Source organism: Anguilla anguilla, chromosome 15 (genome assembly GCF_013347855.1).
Source record: "Anguilla anguilla isolate fAngAng1 chromosome 15, fAngAng1.pri, whole genome shotgun sequence".
Classification (NCBI taxonomy): Eukaryota; Metazoa; Chordata; class Actinopteri; order Anguilliformes; family Anguillidae; genus Anguilla; species Anguilla anguilla.
The window spans coordinates 15,392,460-15,412,640 of record NC_049215.1 but is presented as its reverse complement, the minus strand read 5'-3'; the positions used below and the strand labels follow the sequence as shown (position 1 = coordinate 15,412,640).

General features: G+C 40.5%; 1 protein-coding gene and 1 long non-coding RNA gene across 4 annotated transcripts in view; one reads left to right on the top strand and one right to left on the bottom strand.

Moving 5' to 3' along the window:
• Positions 1–541: 541 nt before the first annotated feature.
• Positions 542–20,181, bottom strand: part of LOC118214579 — a 75,305-nt gene continuing 55,665 nt past the window's right edge. The window contains exon 4 of the long non-coding RNA XR_004762649.1: positions 542–1,210. This is a non-coding gene — a long non-coding RNA (uncharacterized LOC118214579). The remainder of the gene's footprint in view (positions 1,211–20,181) is intronic.
• The window catches only part of LOC118214578 (protocadherin-9), a 223,577-nt gene continuing 216,003 nt past the window's right edge, over positions 12,608–20,181 (top strand). For all 3 annotated transcript variants that reach the window (XM_035394659.1, XM_035394661.1, XM_035394658.1), the window contains exons 1-2: positions 12,608–13,368; positions 13,944–17,093. In XM_035394659.1, the coding sequence (XP_035250550.1) occupies positions 14,061–17,093 (3,033 nt within the window). In that variant the 5' untranslated portion in view covers positions 12,608–13,368; positions 13,944–14,060. The remainder of the gene's footprint in view (positions 13,369–13,943; positions 17,094–20,181) is intronic.

The window sequence follows — 20,181 nt, the reverse complement described above, 5'->3', positions numbered from 1 at the left end:
GACTCTCGAAGCACTCTCGAGGGTTGGGGCAAGAGCCCCGCCGGCAGCGTGGGGGAGAGGGTGGAAACGGCAATTAGGGAATTTGCAATATAGCAGACAGTGAGTAAAGTGGCAAATGTTGTTTTAAATGTAGAAGTAATGATGCCAGAGACCAAGAGAAAACCATTTATGTTCCATCACATGATGTGAGAAACTGGATTTATGCAGTAGAGTGCAAAGGATGCACACACACCTGCGATGCAGTTATAACACCTGCGATGCAGCCTCCCCTGTTTTCTGTTTAATCACCTGGCACATTTCACAAGACACAAGCTAGCAGATACTGTATTAGATCGTAAAAACCTATTAAACTGTCCATGTTTTAAGATTGCAAAATGGATCAAACTTCAGCAGTGCTTTAGTTGGGCATATATAACAGATGATAGAGGAAAGAATATACCTTGAACTCATTATTTATATACATATTTTCTGAAATATAAGTTATTTTACCAACCAGGTAATTACTTTTAAAAACTTTTTTTTTTCTGTCTTGAGCATTTAAGAAAGGGCTTTATATGCAAATGTTAAATGTGTACAAAAAATGTTAAACTGTAAATGTACTTTCATCTTTAGTGTCCCAGCAGGCTAATTTGCACATGTGACAGGCATCATTTGCATACAGTAACCCACTCTGTTTGTTAAAAGGAAGGAGAAAATCAAGTCAGAAAGTTTAATTACAGAAAACAGTGCATGTAAATGAAAACTGTTGTTTTTGGGAGTCATCACCATTTAAGTGCAATAAAACAATCAAACCCACCCTGGTTCTCTCTGTGTGTCTGTGAGATAAACAGAGGTGATTAGAAAGAGACAATAGTGTGGTCTACTGAGACTGTGGTGTGTTGTGGGTAGGTGGATAATCTTTCATTCATGCATTTTGTTGACTCTGGTCTTTCCTATAGTGATAGATATGTATTCAGGCATGGTAGGTATTTATTAATTGTATTATGACAAATCAGTTTAGACCCCAAGTAAGGTAAAGTAACTACGGAATTCAGCATTAAAATATTGTAAACTGGTCCAAGAGGATGAGAGGCTCACTCGTTTGGCATCCACATCATGGGCCGAGGAAAGACATTCCAAAGGCACATTCTCTTTCAGGCTGCCACTTAAAAACACAGCCATCATACTTTTTTCTCCTGTTCTCCTCTGCTTCTGGTTTCTCAGGTGTGTGCTGAAAACAATAGAGGAAAATAAATGTGAATGAAAAGATGACTTTTTTCAGTTTTGTTTATCATTTGTTTTATTATTGCAGACAGATCTAACATATGCAGTGGACAGTTCTAGATCAGTACTATCTGGTCAATGCTATGTAGACGGCTAATCTCTCTGCTTTAGGATCAGCTGCACATTCCCCATTAGCCACTCAGCAAGATGAGTTGACCTACAGAACTTTTATATCCGTCACACAAAAGCACAGTGAGGCAGGGTCAAACCAAAATGTTTTACACTACCAAAAATGGGACATGTATGTTTGGAATAACCAGAAAACAGACCATGTGAATCCTATTAATATAAAAAAGCAGACGCGCATGCATACACATGTACGTATACATGCACGCACACAGGTAACCTAGAGCACAGTCAGGTAGTTCCCCTTTTCAACTGGGGAGCAAAAATACTTCTTTTTTTTACTTTGGGATCAGTGCTATCATAGTAGTCACTAATGTGGTTCCTCATGTATGCAAATATCATTTGTCACTTTTGGTTAGTACTATGATATAATCTGATATATCATTTAAAAAAGGTCATTCAGCTTGCCTCCTGCTTCTGTGCCACTTTTTCTCTGTTTTTTGGCCTCAAGCAGGAGAGCAAAGGCTTTTGGGGCACAACGAGCAAGGGCGAGTGCTTGGAACGCATCCAAGGCAACATGCGTCTAAAATTGACGGACAATTAAAAAGCAGGGAACTATGGGATAGCAAGCCGTGATGGCAGCTGTGCTGGGAGAATTGAACAGGGTAAAACTCTGCTGATTTGCAAAACAAAACCCAATACACTGTTTCCAACACCTGTTCACTTTCTGTGGTTTTTTAATATTATTTCAGTGTCCGTGTAAATTTTTGATTGGCCCAGCCAATTCTTGTGCCAAACTGTATATGTGCAAAATAAAATGTTCAATGTTAAATCAGGTCTGACAGTGTACATTGTACTCTGATTGAGTTAATTTGATCCCCCTTGGACTGTTGGACGTCACTTGTTGTTTTGAATCGATTACCATTATAATTCTCTGTGAACATCCTGGGAGGTTTTAGCAGACGGTTTGTACAATGAGGTGTCTGTTATTTTTATTTTTATGACTGCTATGTAAGGATTTAGCAAGACTCAGCAGTGCCTATTCTGAAAACCAGTTGTCAGTACATGTATTGAATTTACTATTTCATTATTTGCCTCCATTCTTTTCACTTTTAGAATGATTTTTTCTTATCCAATCAGTTATCATGATTACATCCAGTGAACTCATTATGAAAGGTCTGTCTTTATTTTATCAACCCCAGCTCTATTCCAGCAGTGTTCCCCTGTTTACATCTCTAATCAGTGTAGCTATAGAGACAAGTAGCAGTCTAAGCTCTGCTGCTGTCTATAAAACCTGGTTGTAGAAAACACGGGTCCTTACAGATAAAGGGAGTACAGAAAATGTGAGGCATTAAGATTAGAACACCATAGTTTTGTATGGCTTAAGTCAGTGAACAATTATGCTATTAGAATGTTACCTAATTCAATCAAAAGTCAGGCTATTGATTTAATTAGGTAGTGATAACCAGGACTTGGTTTAAATTTTTGACTTTTTTATTTAATGTACTTTGACATTCCAGCCTAATAAAACCATAGCCAATGGTCGATATTTATAAATAGGACTACACATGGCCCCTCTCTCTCTCTCTCTCTCACACACACACACTCTCTCACACACACACATACAACTGCCAAAGTAAGGCTATTGATTTAATTACCACCCACCTATATAAAAGACAAATTTTGTGACTTATGTTTTTCATATTATCCACCCAAACAGCTGTTGGTATAGAATCTTCAGTTCCTTCTGCTTGGGGCCACTTTTATGAATGGGGATTAGAGCTGCTTGTAAAATGGGCAGAAGTGTGATGAAAGCACAATCACCTGAGATAGAAAGCCATTTCAGTTACAGTGAAACAATGGGCACAATGAATAGCACACAATGAATAATTAACTAACCAGATAGCCCCTATTTGTCTTTGTTTTTTCTCTTTTCTGTTTAAACAGCTGCAACCTGCTGCTTTTCCTTCATAGGATGACTAACATTATCCCAATTTTGCTCTTTCTCATTGTTAGACAACGTAAAAACATTTAAAAAAATCAATTGTAAAATCATCTATTGTGGGAAATTCTTAAGCATAGCCACACATTTATCTGACTGAGAACTGTGGAGGTGAAAAAAAGTGAAAAGGCAACTGTGTGCATTGACTTAAATAGAAATGGGTCTTCTAATAAGGATGATATTCCTGATTGTCTTTTATGTTTTCAGTGGATAAACATTTTGTGACCATTTCACACATGCCTCTCATATATTGCTTGTTTATACATTTTATGTATTTATTGTAATTATTCTGCATAAATCAGCTAACACTTGTAAGATGAAATCAAAGAAATGTTTCTTAAAATGACAGAAAATATACAGATTTAAAACAAATGCAATACACAAATTTTATATAAACATATGAATGAACATACCCAGCAAGCAGGTCTACAAAAAACAAACATAAAGTTTGCAACATATATTTAATATGAGGCAAATCAATTGTATGAACTTGTGAAAGCATTTTACTACAGCCAAACACCTTTATAGCACTAGTTTTACCATTTAAATGGCCATTGCACGACAGGACTACCAGGTCTTTCATTAAAGTAGTATCCAAGCCCAAACTTACTAAAAGCAGGACTTTCACCGCCCAGGGTCTGAAACATGCATTTGCAGTCCCAAATGGATGCGATACGCACAGCTGCAGAGCTATTAGAATTATAAGCTGATGGAAAATGTGTTAGCTCTGCTTCTCGTGAGTGTTAGCTTTGAGTGAATTAGCTGGAATTGTCAATGAGATGCATTTTTGCAACCTCCTCCTGTGTTTGCACGGAAATCCCCAGAAGAGTATCGACTAACGAGTATATAAAATTTCACGTGTGTCAAAAGCTAATAAATGCTGTGCCACAAGCAGTACGGGATGGTTGTTAATTACAAATTTGATCTAATGCCAAATGAATCCCAAATCATGTTTTTTTTTTTTTTTTTCCCCCAGTGTTTGTGCACATTTTACTGTTTCAAAGCCCGGGCAATCCTTTTAGTGCAGGAGTGGGAAATTCCATTCCTGGATGGACAGTGTGTATGCCAGCTTTTGTTTCCACCAGTTACTTGGGCTTAATTCGATATTTAGCCTGATGCACAGATGCCAGATATGTCATAGATGAGACCACAGTAAAGTGTTTCATTTTTATCTGTGGAGTCAAAAGTTGTGTGTGTAAACAATATCTTTGCGTTTGCCATTTTGGCAGGGAAAGGTCACGGGTTGGCATGGCCGCTGGTACCAGCCGTGCCCCGAGAGCCCTCTCCACCTGTCTCCTCCACTCTTCCCTAGGTAGGTCACCCCTTCCCTGTCAGTAAGGGTCAGAGCTGATGTATGCTGATGGAGCTGAATCAGTCACATCTCACAGCATCTCCAGTTCATTTAAAGTCATCTCAGCTGTAGTGAAGTCATTTTAAGTGCACCATCATAAATAATCATTGCCACTGCAAGTTTATCTGAAGAGCAACCCATGCATCAAACTAATATAATCAAGGCGTTATGCTCCTAAATATATGATGTGGTGTGTGTATGCATTTGTGTGTGGGTCATATATATATATATATATATATATATATATATATATATACACACACTGTATATAAAAACATAACGAAAATGCTGATGTAAAAATAACTTTTATAATACAGTATGTATATACACACACAAACACACACACACACGTGTGTGTGGAATAATATGGTGGATACTTAAACAGGATACTTAAACAGGAACACCATACTACCATGGAGGGCTATCATGAAAGATTTACACTGTTTGTTGAAGTTACCTTTTGTCCTCCTTTGTGTGCTGAGAGAAAGAAAATTGATGTTATTGAAAAGCTCAATGAAAGGATGTGTCAAATGATGAATGGTATACTCAATCACAATGACAACTGCTAACATATACAGCAAGTAGCTTGCTGTCTTCATTTTTTTAATTCATGCTTTTTCTAAAAATTGCATGGGGAAACTCTTAACACTTATAATAATTACTGTAGATATTTACAAAGGCTGATTACTGTACCGGTAGGAATTCATCTATGGATTGCTTTGCTGCCATAACATGAATCCTTCTAATTACTGTCTATTACATTAATGTTATTTATTTATTTATTTTTTTTAATGTATTGAAACATTGGATTTAGCAGTATGGGTATCCACAATTGTTGAAATAATAGGTTGTCTTTTAATAGAGTAATCACTTGCAAAGAATGAGATTTAATAAAATTGAGAAATTACTATTTTTCTGTTCCGGCTTTTCCTTCTTTACAATGTGACAATATAAGAGACTAGAATTCAACAAGCTAAAGCAGTCTGTTGTATTATCTGTTTGTTTTCCCAGCCAGAAGTCTCAAAGCGAGAAGCCCCCCTGAATCAATTTCTCTCCAGTGTGAACTGTGTCTGATTGGCTAACACTGTGCGGGTCAGCTTTTTAAAAACTCTTTTGGTTTATGGAGGAGGGCTTTTTCTCCTGGTGTATTTTCAAGAATGGCAGCACGTTTTTTGCAAGAACAAAAATAAATGTACACACACCACCCAACAGCAGTTGAACAGTTTCTGAAAATTGCTTGGGAAGAGGAATAGGCTGGTCCATAATTCAAGCTTAACTCTCAGAAACTCATGAAATGCATACTTAGAGGGGATACATGCGGCCAGGGTTGCAAGGTTGGCGCAGGGTATGGCTGCCTTCACTATGACATCTGACTTGACTCATTTCAGTGCACAGAAAATATGAAGGCAGTATTTCACAGTAAAGCATGCTGTGGGAGAAGCTGAAGGAAAGGCACATATCTTCTCTGCCTTCAGGGGTGTGTCCTGCCGAGTGCCTTACAAACTTCACACACTGTACCTCATGGTATTACTGCCATTTGTGTGACAAAAAACGGTTTTACACTGCGCAGAAAATGGTTTTGAAAATAATGGGTAATGAACAATAATACACAATTTAATCCGTCTGTCAAAAGGGGCCCACCCCTGGCCACACATCCCTGATAGATACACACAATTGAACTATCACATTTTCATCTTTGAGACTCATTATTTAATAAAGCCAGCTGCATTTGTAAATCAGTCTGTTGCTTGTGTCCAAAACGTTCTGTCCTCAGCATACATGCCCATGAGTGGGGTTATTTAAACTTTCCGCTCACTTCGATCAAAATGCCTTTCGGTTAAACTGACATTCAGGTGCTCATATGCCAGTAAACTCTGACATACCATATGCACACACCAACATTTTCTTTCATGCTGTTATACAAAACAGTCATGCATTGACTAATGAAATGCATACATAAACATGCATTTTCTGAAGGTCTCCCATGAATGTCATTTGTTGTGTGTCAAAGAGAGTGTTATATATGTGTGTGTGTGTGTGTTTGGAATATAATGAGTGGTTGGTGTGTTTTTGTATACACAGGTATTATAGTTTTATGAGCATGTGTGAGTGCATCATGCTTATGCAATACATATGTACTAGTATTGTCTGTCTATCTGTATGTATTCATGTACGTATGTTTCTATACAATTTTCCTAAAGGTTTACTTGAGAATTTCATAGAGGAATGTAAAAAGTAAAAAGAAAAAATGGTCTAAGTCGAGCCTCATATTTCAGGAACAACCATTGTTACCCAATTTCCAAAGTACAATTTACTCATCAGATTTATTCTTCAAATTGATAGAACCTAAAAAAAGTGCACTGTGCTAAAGGGATGTCATGCTGGCATAGAGAGGAAAGGAGATTTAGAAAAGAGGTCTGCCTAATGGGTAACGCAGTTCTAGTTAATTATTCACACATGCCCTTGGTGTTCCTTGGAGAGAGAGGAGATCGGATAGCGCCAAATCCAGCTTTGTGGGCAGAGGGGAGGGGGGAGGGGTTTAGGGGGTGTGCCTGTCCTTCTCATAACAGTTTTTCAAACAAGATCCTGTCTCTTTTGCATGGCTAGTTCTGTAGCGAGAGACCTGTAGCGTGGTTTCTGACGGCGTGAGGCGGTCTGATGGAGGACATCATGAGGTTGACCAGTTGACATGCAGCTTATGGTTTTGATTTCCAATACAGATGCAGCATCTACTTCACAGCTCCTACAGAGAAGGCGCAATGATTTGCGCTCAATTCGGCCGAGAGCCTTCTTGAGGTTTTCATCCGCGGTAATGCGGCGGACATCTTTCCTGCACACCCCAGTAAATGAAAACAGAGTGTTTGACCTTTCGTGGCCTCATGCGAAATGTCATCGGAGAAACCATGAGAATTACATACAATTTCACCGTGTCATTGAGAGATCTCCAGTCCTGTTTTGCAGTTACATCAGTCCACCAAGGATGTTTCTATTGATCGAGAAAAAGGTGTCAATCACTTGAGCCAATAGACTATTTATAAATGGCAGCCTGCTACAGTCCTCAGATATCCACGGCAGTGAAACATTGTGGACAAAGTCATAACGGGCAGCTTAAAGGGGAAGTTCACCCAAAAATGAAATTGATGTTCGGTACATTTCCATTTACCCAGAGTGCTATCTATCCAACCAGTTAGATTTGATGAGTTTTCTAGATATCCACTGCAGCAGACCTCAATGGGACCAAGTTTTCTGTGGCACTCATGACCAACCATATGGGTTCAGCTTAATTTCAGGAAACAAGATAACAACCCAAGATCCAAGATCCTCTAAATAATGAATTTGGCTTTATGTTCATGCAACGTCATTGGACGTCAAGTAAATGTACTCTTCAGGAGAATTTTAGGTCATTTTTTCCAGGATGATCTCAAATTAATCCACCCACGTTGTAATGAATAGGTTATATATATATATATATATATATATATATATATATAGTTAGAATATCGTTTTCAGTGAATACTTAAACGGTTGTGTAAGAAACTGGGGAAAAAAACTGCACGAAAACATACTTCATCCCTGCCAGTTAGATTGAATATATCCCTTCAATATTAAGGGATTAAGCATATTAAGCATGTACTTCTCACAGTGTTCCTGGTGTCAGGCTGTTTGTTATTCTGGGGCTGGGCCCGTGTTGTGTCTGTGAGCGCGCATTGGGTGGTGTAGCATCTGGCCAATCTGAGACATGGTGCTGATGATACTGTCACCTGGAAACCTGAACGTCACCGGTTGAAATGAGGTGACTGGCCCTGACACATGAATCTGAACCACCATTAACGGCCGTTTAAAGCCAAGCACATTGACTCCAATATCTGGAAGGGAACATTTCCTTTTAATAATGTGTTCTGTCATAGGCCCTTTCCAAATGTGACTCTGGAACACATGCAGGGGAGAAACAAATGTAAAATCACGTCTCACTTCAAAACCTACTAGTGATTTGATTAGGTTTGTTTAGATTTTATATTTTTTCGTTTTTGCACAAATACCCAAGGTAAATCACATTTGGTATTCTGGAATAAAGCAGAGGCAGTAAGAATGTGGCATAAATCAATATAACGAGTGACATGATGCTGTGCTGAGATCAAATGTATTTGGTGCGAAAACCTGAATCTGTGTATTATTTGGGTTTTCTTTCCTACTTTGTTACTGGTTCAGGATGGCAAATATCCGGTTTTCTGAAATATGGTACTCAGGGGGCTAAAGGTCAGGTAGAGAATTCTGCTAAAGTACCTGTTCTTAGTATGGTGACAAGACGCACAATTCCACAAGTTTTCTAGCAACCCTGCTGTTTCATGCTTGCGTGTGTCTTTGCGAATCAGGTTTTCCACACACACACACACACACACACTCATACAAACATGCACGGTGTTGCTCTCATGCATCGTACATGCACTCATGCAGATAAACACACGTGGACAAACACACACACATACGCTAACATGTAGGGGATATGCAGGTTACGTACAACAGTATGTGTTTGGACTGCAGGACGATGTGACGATAGCTTCAGGAACCCAAGCAGAAAGAGCACACAAGGTTAGACTGGGAAGCCAAGACCCAAGAGGTCGCCTTGAATTCTCTATGCCTTAGTTATTTGGCCATCTCTGTGTGATCTGTGTCATTCATTATTCACCATTTTGGTGAAGCTTATTCATTAAATGGGGAAAGGCATATATTACTTTGGTAGAAAAGAAAGCAGGAAACAATTTACTCTTTTTGCTTCCACTCCTTCTACAAACAGCGGTACTTAAGGAAGGCTTCCTGTAGGTTGTGCGGTACTGGCCTAAATTTCTTTGAAAATAACAGGCATGAAAGTGCCCACTTCTGTTCTGGACTGGACTGGAACAGAAACACATGCCCTTCCTATTCCAGATAACCAGAACCCTGCATGAATGGCCCAGCAGTAGGTGAGCAGGTATGTCCGACATAGGGCACTCGTCGCACAAAGATGTGAAACCTGCTGGTCTTTACCAAATGTCAGGAGACAAAAGAAGGAAAACCATCTTTTCAGATTCTTTTGTCTGGCGACTTTGTCTCCGGTAGGAGCCCTAGTCACCGCAGGTCATCTTTCCAGACTTTAGGGGAGGACTGCTGTCCATATTACAGAAAGGATGGGCTGTACTCCCTCCGCAGTCCACAAACGATTGATCTGCTTTGGTCTGGTGTGAATTTCATCCAGGCGCAAGGCTGCTACTATGAGCTGTTTCTGTCCAGCAATTATTTTTGGAGTAAATATCCCCTTTCATAAATTGAAAATAGCTGCAGAACAGAATTTATTTTGCAGTAATGCTCCTACACCACACACACACACACACACACACGCACATGCACACGCCCACACACACACACACACACACACACAAATATATATATATATATATATATATATATATATATACATGGTTTTACACAATAGCAAGTTCAGTTCAGTATTCTGAAGTGAATATACAGCAGAGGACGTATAGAAAAAAAAAAAATCAATACAAAGAAACTGTAATCCTCTACCCCAAAGAATACAAAAAAATAAATAAATAAACTCACGGAAAGACTGGCAGAAGCTCTGTTTCAGATTACAGATAACACTAAGGAACATAAAATATTGATATAAAATGTTCTGCTTCATTTTTATTCTTTGTGAAAAGTTCAGTATGGCACCATAATGGCATCCACAACCAGCTGAAATGCAAATGTCTCTATTGTGAGGTGCAATTCAGTTTTATTTCAAGATGACGGGGTCACAGAAGCATGTCGTGTTCCTGTCCTGAAGAAAACCTTACTTCTGCAAGGATGTATTCTCATGTGCACAAGTATTTTATGTGTAATGAACTGACAATTAATTAAATCAAAACATTTGGTGCTGCCAAAGTTTTTATTTTATTTTTATCCATTTTATTTAGCCAAGCTTCAATTGACACATTGTCATTTACAATAGTTGCCTTGTCAGGCCAAAACACAGCACAGTTAGATAATGCCGGTACACAGAAAGACATGGGAATTAAAACAGGGAACTGACATTAGAGGTATTGCCTAACATTAAAGGGTTCCCTTTTCCAGGAATAATGTAATAACAAACTAAAGAATTCCAGATAAGATGTCAAGTGTGGCACAGTCTTCCCACCTGTTTTTGAACAAATAGACAGATTGACTGACAGACTTACTCATTGTCAGCAAACAATTAACAATCATAAAATGATCATACGGCATTTGTGTCACTACATTATGCTCACAAATGAACTATATAAAATGAGTGAACATGAATTATTAAAAATTCCACTTCATATAAATAAGAAAAATAAAAGGACAAGCTTTATTACTGAATTGTTAGTACTGTAAGTTGGTGCAAGAAAAATGAAGATTTGTGCATGCTGGGGTTGTCCATTTCTATCTGCCCTCTATAATAATGATAATAAAATACATACATACATACATATGTGAATAATGCTGAATATGTTTATAGGAATTATATTTTTCCCATGAATACACAGTAGCTTACTTTTTTTTCTCCAAAACTTCTGATCTAAATGGGATATGGACAAAAGGGGAAAACAAATAGTTTATATTTTTTATTACTCAAAGATTGGTGGAATATAATTAATGAATTAAGGATACTTTTTTAGTTGCGCAATTAATGGTTAGACGCTCAAATTAATTTAATAGCCTCTAGATGGCAGTGTTCACCATGACACTAGTCTCCTGCCTCGATGTCTTGGAGCTTTAGTCAGCAACAAGCATGCCACTATCTAACAAGGAAACGGTTATACCCCCAGTTCCTTCAGTTAAGTTAAGTTTCAATTAAACTGAATAAATAGCTAAGTATAGACAATTTAGCATATATTGGAAGTAAAACTTGACGTCTCATGTTCATAAAGAATGCTTGTCAGCAGCATTAGTGGACATGCTGCTGACAAGCATTCTTTAATACTGTCTTTAGTGACAAGCGTATTATGTCAGCGTATAAGCGCTCATGCCAACGTGTCTTTTTTAGTTGATGCTGTAATAGTTTGCAAATAACAGAAAACACATGCATTGATAATAATAATAGTTAAGAAAAATAATAATAATGATTCCGCAGCCATGTATTCCAAACATACTGGATAGCCATGAAATCATTCATTTTTAGAACGTACGTATCGTTAGCTCGTTTGGACACAGCAGGGTTGACATTCGTTCTTGGATCTCATTTGGAATCTACCAGTAGCTAGAACATCTAAGGCGCATTTATAAGCGTACACACACTATGACATTGACTAGTGTTAAGTACGTGACATTCCTGGGGGCGGATGGTCCAGCAAGCGTGCTATTTCGTTTCGCTGTAAAAATAAATAAATAAAACATCTTAAAAGCTATAGCTACCCTGTACAGCGCTCTTTGCTGCATTTTTTTTTTTTTTTGTTTGTTAAAGAAACAGTTCGCCAAGATTCGGTCATTTGATTTAGTCTACAAATTATTTGAAAATTTCTGCTTGCTGTATATTTATTTTATTTTTTAACTGAAAAAAAAAACAGTTGTTCTGCGCCCATAGCAACCGTTGCTCTTTTTTTTTTTTTGCACCTTTGTTGTCTTTTCCATAAGCTTTTAAACGGGACACCATAAATATCGTTGCCCTCGCACAAGTGATAGGTAAATGTAACTAAAATATAATAGAACAGCCCACAATTCATTTCCCGGAGCACACCTCTCCTTCAGCCCGCAGCAATGAGCTCTGCAGCATCTCCCAGACCGTTTCAGCAGACTTGGCCCATAGTGAGTGACTTTTGGACCGACCAGTGGAAGCGCTATTCCCGCCCCTTGAAATTACGTCATGAGTAACTAGATCCAATACATTTGCGGGGTCTGTCGGCTGCTGTATTTCGCTCCCCCTCCCCTTTGGGTTTATTCAGAGTTATTACAAGAAATTCAGTCCGGAGAGGGGATCGAGCAAGGAAAAAAGGTTTCCCCACTCATAGTCAAACTATCAGTTTATAGGTGCATGTCACCTGTTATCACAGAGGCAACTACATCAGATGCGCTCTGTGACACTTTGAAGACTACAAAGAGAACACTTCTTAATTTTGGCATAAAAGACATCATAGACGGATAAGAAAAAGAAGAAAAAACCTGGATCACATCGAACTGCTTTTTTACCCCTGCTCTAGGAAAAGTACGCTGATCGCTACCGCTGCGTTGTCGTTAACAGTAAAACAGGTTGCACAGAGTAACTGCTGTATGCCTTTGCGGAATGATTGGACGGACCCGTTTGTCCAAATGAACATAACGTGCGCGGATCACCTGATTCAGATTGTTGAAGAGGATTTCAGACAACCGCAGTACGTGTGTTCTGAGAATTCCTTACGGCGGAGAGTTAAATGCCGAAACGAAGTGCTTAATTGATACATACTTCGCCATCACCTCTAAGGCAGATTTCTCTCCCACGGACGCTTGTGCTTTTACGATGGAACATAGCATACATTTTTACTCGTGAATGACACGTAGCTAATTTGAGTGTTGATCACGTCAAAGATCTTAATGTTGGAGTAATTCTGCTATGTCTTTCCGTTGCCAAACCATGGGGATTTTAATAAAGATGTGCGATTGCCATATTCAGGAGAATAAATCACATTTTCACTAAGAGACCCTTCAGAAGAAAACGGAGGTAAGAAAATTATGTATTGTATAAATATAAGTAGGTTGAATGTCCAACCCTGCCTCAGTCGGTGTGACTTTAGATATTACTCTGTAATTCTAAAATACCAACAGTGATTTCCATTTGAGTAAATGCATACCGTAAGAGCATAAAGTTTAGGGATAACGAAGAGAGTGAAGTCTCGTTTTGCCTACTTCTCTCAATGTCTTGAAAGAAGATGGTAAGTAATTGAATGGCTGCCCCGGTTACTGCAGCGTTATCTCCTGGCAAGCTTTTGGAGGTGAAAGGAATGTATGCCCGATGATGATACAAACGTAGAACCATCTTTTGAAGCGGGGAAAAGGGGATAACGTATTATTATTATTATTATTATTATTATTATTATTAATAACTAGAAAACATTTCGCTTATTCAACAACAATTAATACTAACAGAGGCAGCATGGAAATACATAAATCCGTATATTTAGTGAGATCGCGTATGCCTATGCCGTTTTGAAATGGGTATTATTATTTATTTTATATTATGTACTTGGTTTATGACTGAATTAATCATAACCTATTGCAACTTTTCTTTATTTATAGGATTGTGTTGCCTTGCCTACGAATTCACGGATTTGTGAAACCTGCAGTCTCGTTACAGTACATCCTATGGGGAAAACTATCTGAAACACAAAGTGGACAAGAATATCACACACTGCCATGGACCTCAAAGATTTTTACCTGTTGGCCGCTCTGGTCACCTGCTTTTGGCTTGACCCAGCTATAGCCCAAGAGTTGATCTACCCGATTAGAGAGGAGCTGCAAGAAAATGTTCTCATTGGAAACATACCAAAGGATCTGAACATTTCCCACACGAATGCTGCAACTGGAACAAGTGCTAATCTGGTTTACAGGCTGGTTTCAAAAGCTGGAGATAAACCGCTGCTGAGAGTTCTAAGCAGCACAGGGGAGATCTTTACAACTTCTAACCGGATTGACAGGGAGAGACTCTGCCCCGGCCCCTCTTATGAGGAGAACGAGTGCTCTTTCGAGATTGAAGTTGTCATCTTGCCCAACGATTATTTCAGGCTTATTAAAATTAAGATAATAGTCAAGGACACCAACGACAATGCCCCCATGTTCCCCTCTCCGGTCATAAACATTTCCATTCCAGAGAACACTCTGATTAACAGCCGCTTTGCCATCCCCTCTGCCACTGACCCGGACACAGGCTTCAACAGCGTGCAGCACTACGAGCTGGTGAATGGACAGAGCGCCTTCGGACTGGACATCGTGGAGACACCGGAGGGGGAGAAGTGGCCCCAGCTCATTGTGCAGCAGAACCTGGACCGGGAGCAGAAGGACACCTACGTTATGAAGGTTAAGGTGGAAGATGGGGGAAATCCCCAGAAGTCCAGCACCGCCATCCTCCAGGTTACGGTCACTGACGTGAACGACAACAAACCAGTCTTTAAAGAGGGCCAGATTGAGGTGCATATCCCGGAGAATTCACCCCTGGGCACATCAGTGGTGCAGCTGCAAGCCACGGATGCTGATGTGGGCCCCAATGCCGAAATCAGATACATGTTTAACACCCAGGTATCTCCGGCCACCAAAAGGCTGTTTGCATTAAACTCTACCACCGGTCTTATAAAAGTGCAGCAGCCGCTGGACAGGGAGGAAACCGCCATCCACAAGCTGTCAGTGCTAGCCAGTGATGGCAGCTCAAGCCCAGCGAAAGCCACCATAACTATCAATGTAACAGATGTGAACGACAATCCCCCTAACATAGACCTGAGGTATATTATCAGTCCAATTAACGGAACAGTTTTCCTGTCTGAGAAGGATCCCATAAACACCAAGATTGCCCTGATCACAGTGTCGGACAAAGACATGGATGTCAACGGTAAAGTGATTTGTTTTATCGAAAAGGACGTCCCCTTCCACTTGAAAGCGGTTTATGATAACCAGTATTTATTGGAAACCTCCTCACTGCTCGATTACGAGGGCACCAAAGAGTACAACTTTAAAATCGTGGCTTCTGACTCAGGTAAACCCAGCTTGAATCAGACAGCCTTAGTCAGAGTGAGGTTGGAAGATGAGAACGACAACCCTCCCATTTTCAGTCAGCCTGTTATTGAGGTGGCAGTCCCAGAGAACAACAAGCGGGGCTTGTTCCTAGTGACCATCAGTGCCACAGATGAAGACAGCGGGAAGAATGCAGAAATTGTCTACCAACTGGGTCCCAATGCCTCCTTCTTTGACCTGGACCGTAAAACAGGGGTCCTGACCGCCTCCAGAGTTTTTGACAGGGAGGAGCAGGAGCGGTTCCTCTTCACAGTGACGGCGAGGGATAACGGGACCCCGCCTCTCCAGAGCCAGGCGGCGGTGATTGTGACGGTGCAGGATGAGAATGACAACAACCCCAAGTTCACGCACAACCACTTCCAGTTTTTTGTGTCCGAGAACCTACCCAAGGACAGCACGGTGGGAGTGATCACTGTGACTGACGCAGATGCTGGGGAAAACGCGGCTGTAAGCCTCTCTATCCTGAGCGACAATGAAAACTTCATCCTGGACCCCAGTTCAGGGGTCATCAAGTCCAACGTGTCCTTTGACCGGGAACAGCAGAGCTCCTACACCTTCGATGTGCGGGCGGTTGATGCTGGCTCCCCGCCTTGCTCCTCGGCCGCTAAGGTGACCATTAACGTCATTGATGCAAATGACAATGTGCCTGTAGTGATATATCCTCCATCCAACACCTCCTTCAAGCTGGTCCCCCTCTCTGCTATACCTGGGTCAGTGGTAGCTGAAGTGTTTGCAGTGGACAGTGACACAGGGATGAACGCCGAGCTCAAGTATGCTATCGTCAGTGGCAATGGGAAGGGGCTGTTCCGGATTGACCCCGTGACAGGCAACATCACTCTGGAGGAGAAACCTGCCACAGCCGATGTGGGCCTCCACCGATTGGTGGTCAACATCAGCGATCTTGGATACCCAAAGTCCCTGCACACGCTGGTGCTGGTGTTCCTCTTCGTCAACGACACAGTGGGCAACTCCACCTACGTGTACGACCTCATCCGCAGGACCATGGAGACACCCCTAGACAGGACCATTGATGAGAGTGGAGAGGCCTACCAGAACGGGGACTACCTCACCATCATGATCGCCATTGTGGCGGGCGCCATGGTGGTGATCGTGGTGATCTTCGTCACTGTGCTGGTGCGCTGTCGTCATGCCACGCGATTCAAAGCGGCACAGCGCAAGAAGCAGGGCGCAGAGTGGATGTCCCCTAACCAGGAAAGCAAACAGAACAAGAAGAAGAAGCGCAAGAAAAGGAAGTCGCCCAAGAACTCCCTGCTCAACTTTGTCACCATTGAGGAGACCAAGCCTGACGACCCCGCCCATGAGCCCATAAACGGCACCATCAGCCTCCCAGCTGAGCTGGAGGAGCAGGGAATAGGCCGCTTCGACTGGAGCGCCGCTCCGACCACCACCTTCAAGCCGAGCAGTCCTGACCTGGCCCGCCACTACAAGTCCGCCTCCCCGCAGTCTGCCTTCCACCTCAAGGCCGACACCCCGGTCCTGGTTAAAAAGCACCATGTCATTCAGGAGCTCCCCTTGGACAACACCTTTGTAGGGGGCTGTGATACCCTATCCAAGCGTTCGTCCACTAGCTCGGACCACTTCAGTGCCTCAGAATGCAGCTCTCAAGGAGGTTTCAAGCCGAAGGGGCCCTTGCACAGCAGACAGGTAAAAGAGCACTTTTACTGGTCTATAAGTACTGCACATAACTACTCTGCCCATCAGTACTGAAGTGCCAGTGTGTCTTTAACTTGCTCTGTTTTCTGTGTGTCTTCAAAAAAAAAAGGGATGCATTTTGGGGCTCCTCTCACGCATACATCGTTTGTACTCTTAAACCACAAAAGCCAAAAAAAGTCCCACTTCATTGTGTGTTTATGTATGTTGCATTGTTTTTGTAATTGAAAAATTCACCTGCACATATTCACATATTTTTATGTTGTTTGTTTATTATTGTTTGTTTTTTTCAGGAACACTCATTTTGTTGTTATTCATGAATATGCTAATGGTTTAATGTGTACTAGATGGGGTGGGGGGGGGGGGCGACACTGGGAGGCTTTACCAGAGCTTTTACTGCACATGCTTTTGTCAGGCTGGATGCTGGATAAAACTTGAATGTGGAGACACATTTAGTTTGCCAGTTACTCTTCAAATGCGCTCTGCCTTCAGAATTTGTGAAAGAAACATTTTTTTCACGCCAGTCTGCTCCATTTACCATTTTGTTACACTTCAGACAAAAATGCACAATGCAGAAATAAATTAAATGGCTGTAAGTGGAACCTAATTAATTTATAATGCTGGACACTGATTATCAGAAGATGACACAGCTGGTTTTTATAAGTAGTTTCCTGTGAGGCTTTTGATGATAGTGTATATATAGTGTGCTTGTGTTCTAATGAAGCAAAATTTTCATTGGCAGTGGAATACATTTTTTGCTCTACTGATTTTTTTTTAAATTTCCAAATTGTATCAGTTTCCTGTTTTATACGTAGTTGTGTACCTCCGATACCATCTCAGCAAGGTTGGGGAAATGTAAAAGTGTTGTGATTACTAAATTATTTATCATGTAAAAAAAACGTAAATATAGTAAAATATCACATCTTAAATGAATAGTCTCAGTTCCCTGGTATAACATGGTAGAGCTCTGTATGAGACAGCACTAAAATGTGAAACATCCCATTCAAATGTGATTAGGAGTGAATTAGACTAAAAATTCTAATTAATCCATGCTTATTTCAAAGCCATAACAATTTGGTACTAATACTGAAAAAAGCTAACCAACAGAAACCGTGTGCAGTGTTAACCGAGTGGGACTTGCATGAAGGGACAAAGCTGCCCATAGGTGGCACTGTTGCTCTGTAAGGTGTAGGCTGGCACCCAGCCAACGTGCAGCATGCCTGCACAGCATTGGCAGTAGGGCAAAGAGCGGGATTGTCTGCACGCTCACTGAAAGTCTGATGTCTAATGACAGAGCAAGTGCACAGCAGATTTAAAATGGCAGCCGCCATTGTAAATGATAAGATCTGGTTTTTTTTTTTTTTTTTTGCTTTTTTCTTTTGGTTAGTGGCAAAGGCTGTGACTGTTATTGATGTGGAGTCAAGCTTTTGTGGTCAGAGGAGGGTGGGGGTTGTGTATAATGTTTTGACCATGGAAGGCAAACAAACAATAGAGGTATCTCTGCTAATAGTATTTACTGGCTGAACTGGAATGGGGGGGCAGGGGGCCTTTGAGCGTGAGGGATCACTCCACTGCATATTCGTCAGTTGTATCCTCTGGAAAAGGCAGATGAAATATACCCGGTTCACATTTTATCAGTTTCCCCAGTAACCTTATAAAAATGGGGGGAGTGTGGTAATCAGTGAGTGAAGACAGATGATGTATAGTGAAGATGAAGTGTGGTGAAGTATAGGTCAGGCTTCGGCGTGTAGCGATATTTGTTTATGCTGTTTCACGTCCTCAAATGGGGGCTTTTTGCACTAGGTTTATGCAGAACATTGGGGGGAAAAATCTCTAAAAAGGCTGTTAGCAGAAACCACATGTAAAAGTGTAACAGGAAGCTTGAGTCCAGTGCATTTTAACCAGCTTCCTGAGCCGGCTCGTACCTTGCTTATCAAATCATAAAAGTTGTTTCTCAAGGTTCAAAGGAGATTGATAAGAAATAAAATGAATGTCCATCTGAACAGAATACAATATGTTATCCACAACATTTCTACTTAAATTATTATTATTATTATTATTATTATTATTATTATAGTTATTATTATTATTAATAATGTAGCCAGGCTTTAGTTGTAATATCACATCAGGAAAAGTAAAACAGGCTGCATGCATCACTTTCTTTGCTTCTTCTGTGTTGAAATGACTAAAGCACAAACTGCACCAGAGACTTTTTCAAAAGCATTGACACATGGATTTCTCTGATCAGCCACCCACCCAAAGCTCAACGCTAAAGGACTGTGGGGAACAGCAGCTTTCTTGCTGCCAGAGGCTGTCGGGAACAGTTTTATTGATTCACAAAAACCCATTTAATTTATTTCTTTTCGCGCCTAAGTGAACCTTAGTAGAAACAACAGCTGTTGAGGATAGAAAATCACGTGCCATCACTGCCTTCAGCCTTATTTTTTATATATTTATTTATGTATATGTTTGTTTATTTATTTATTTATTTATTTTGTGGCTGACATTTACTTACAGCGTGTATTCCTTCCCTACTTTGTGTCATATGTCAGCACAGTATGTTACAGCAGCAGATGTATTATGTGGGGTAGCTATTACGCATACTTTAGAGAGACGGGCTGTCCAAATGGTGGCAAATCATTATTATGTTTTATTTTTTACTCAAATTTAACAGTGAAGTCAATGAAGATGTATGGGAAGCATTTCACTGTTTAATTAAACCATGGACGTCTAGTCCCATGGGTACCAGTGTCTAAAGAGCTGTCTTGAGGAGTAATTCTGGAGAATTTATAAAGAAGTGCTCAAAGCTGTTACATAATTTCACAAGCTGAATAAACTGTAATTTCTGTAATGATAGGGATTATTTGCATTTGTGACTGATGTTAATGATGTTACAGTAAGAACACTGACACAGTCTTGTCATTACAATGGAAACATGCAAGGCAGAATCTAGCTTTTGCTTAGTCTGTATCATCAATGACGTTCTAAGGTCACATGGCATATGTTTACTGGCTGTTTATTACCACAGCATACTTCAGCTTTTTCTTTCATAGGTCAACAAGTGTACTTTGAATTAAAATTC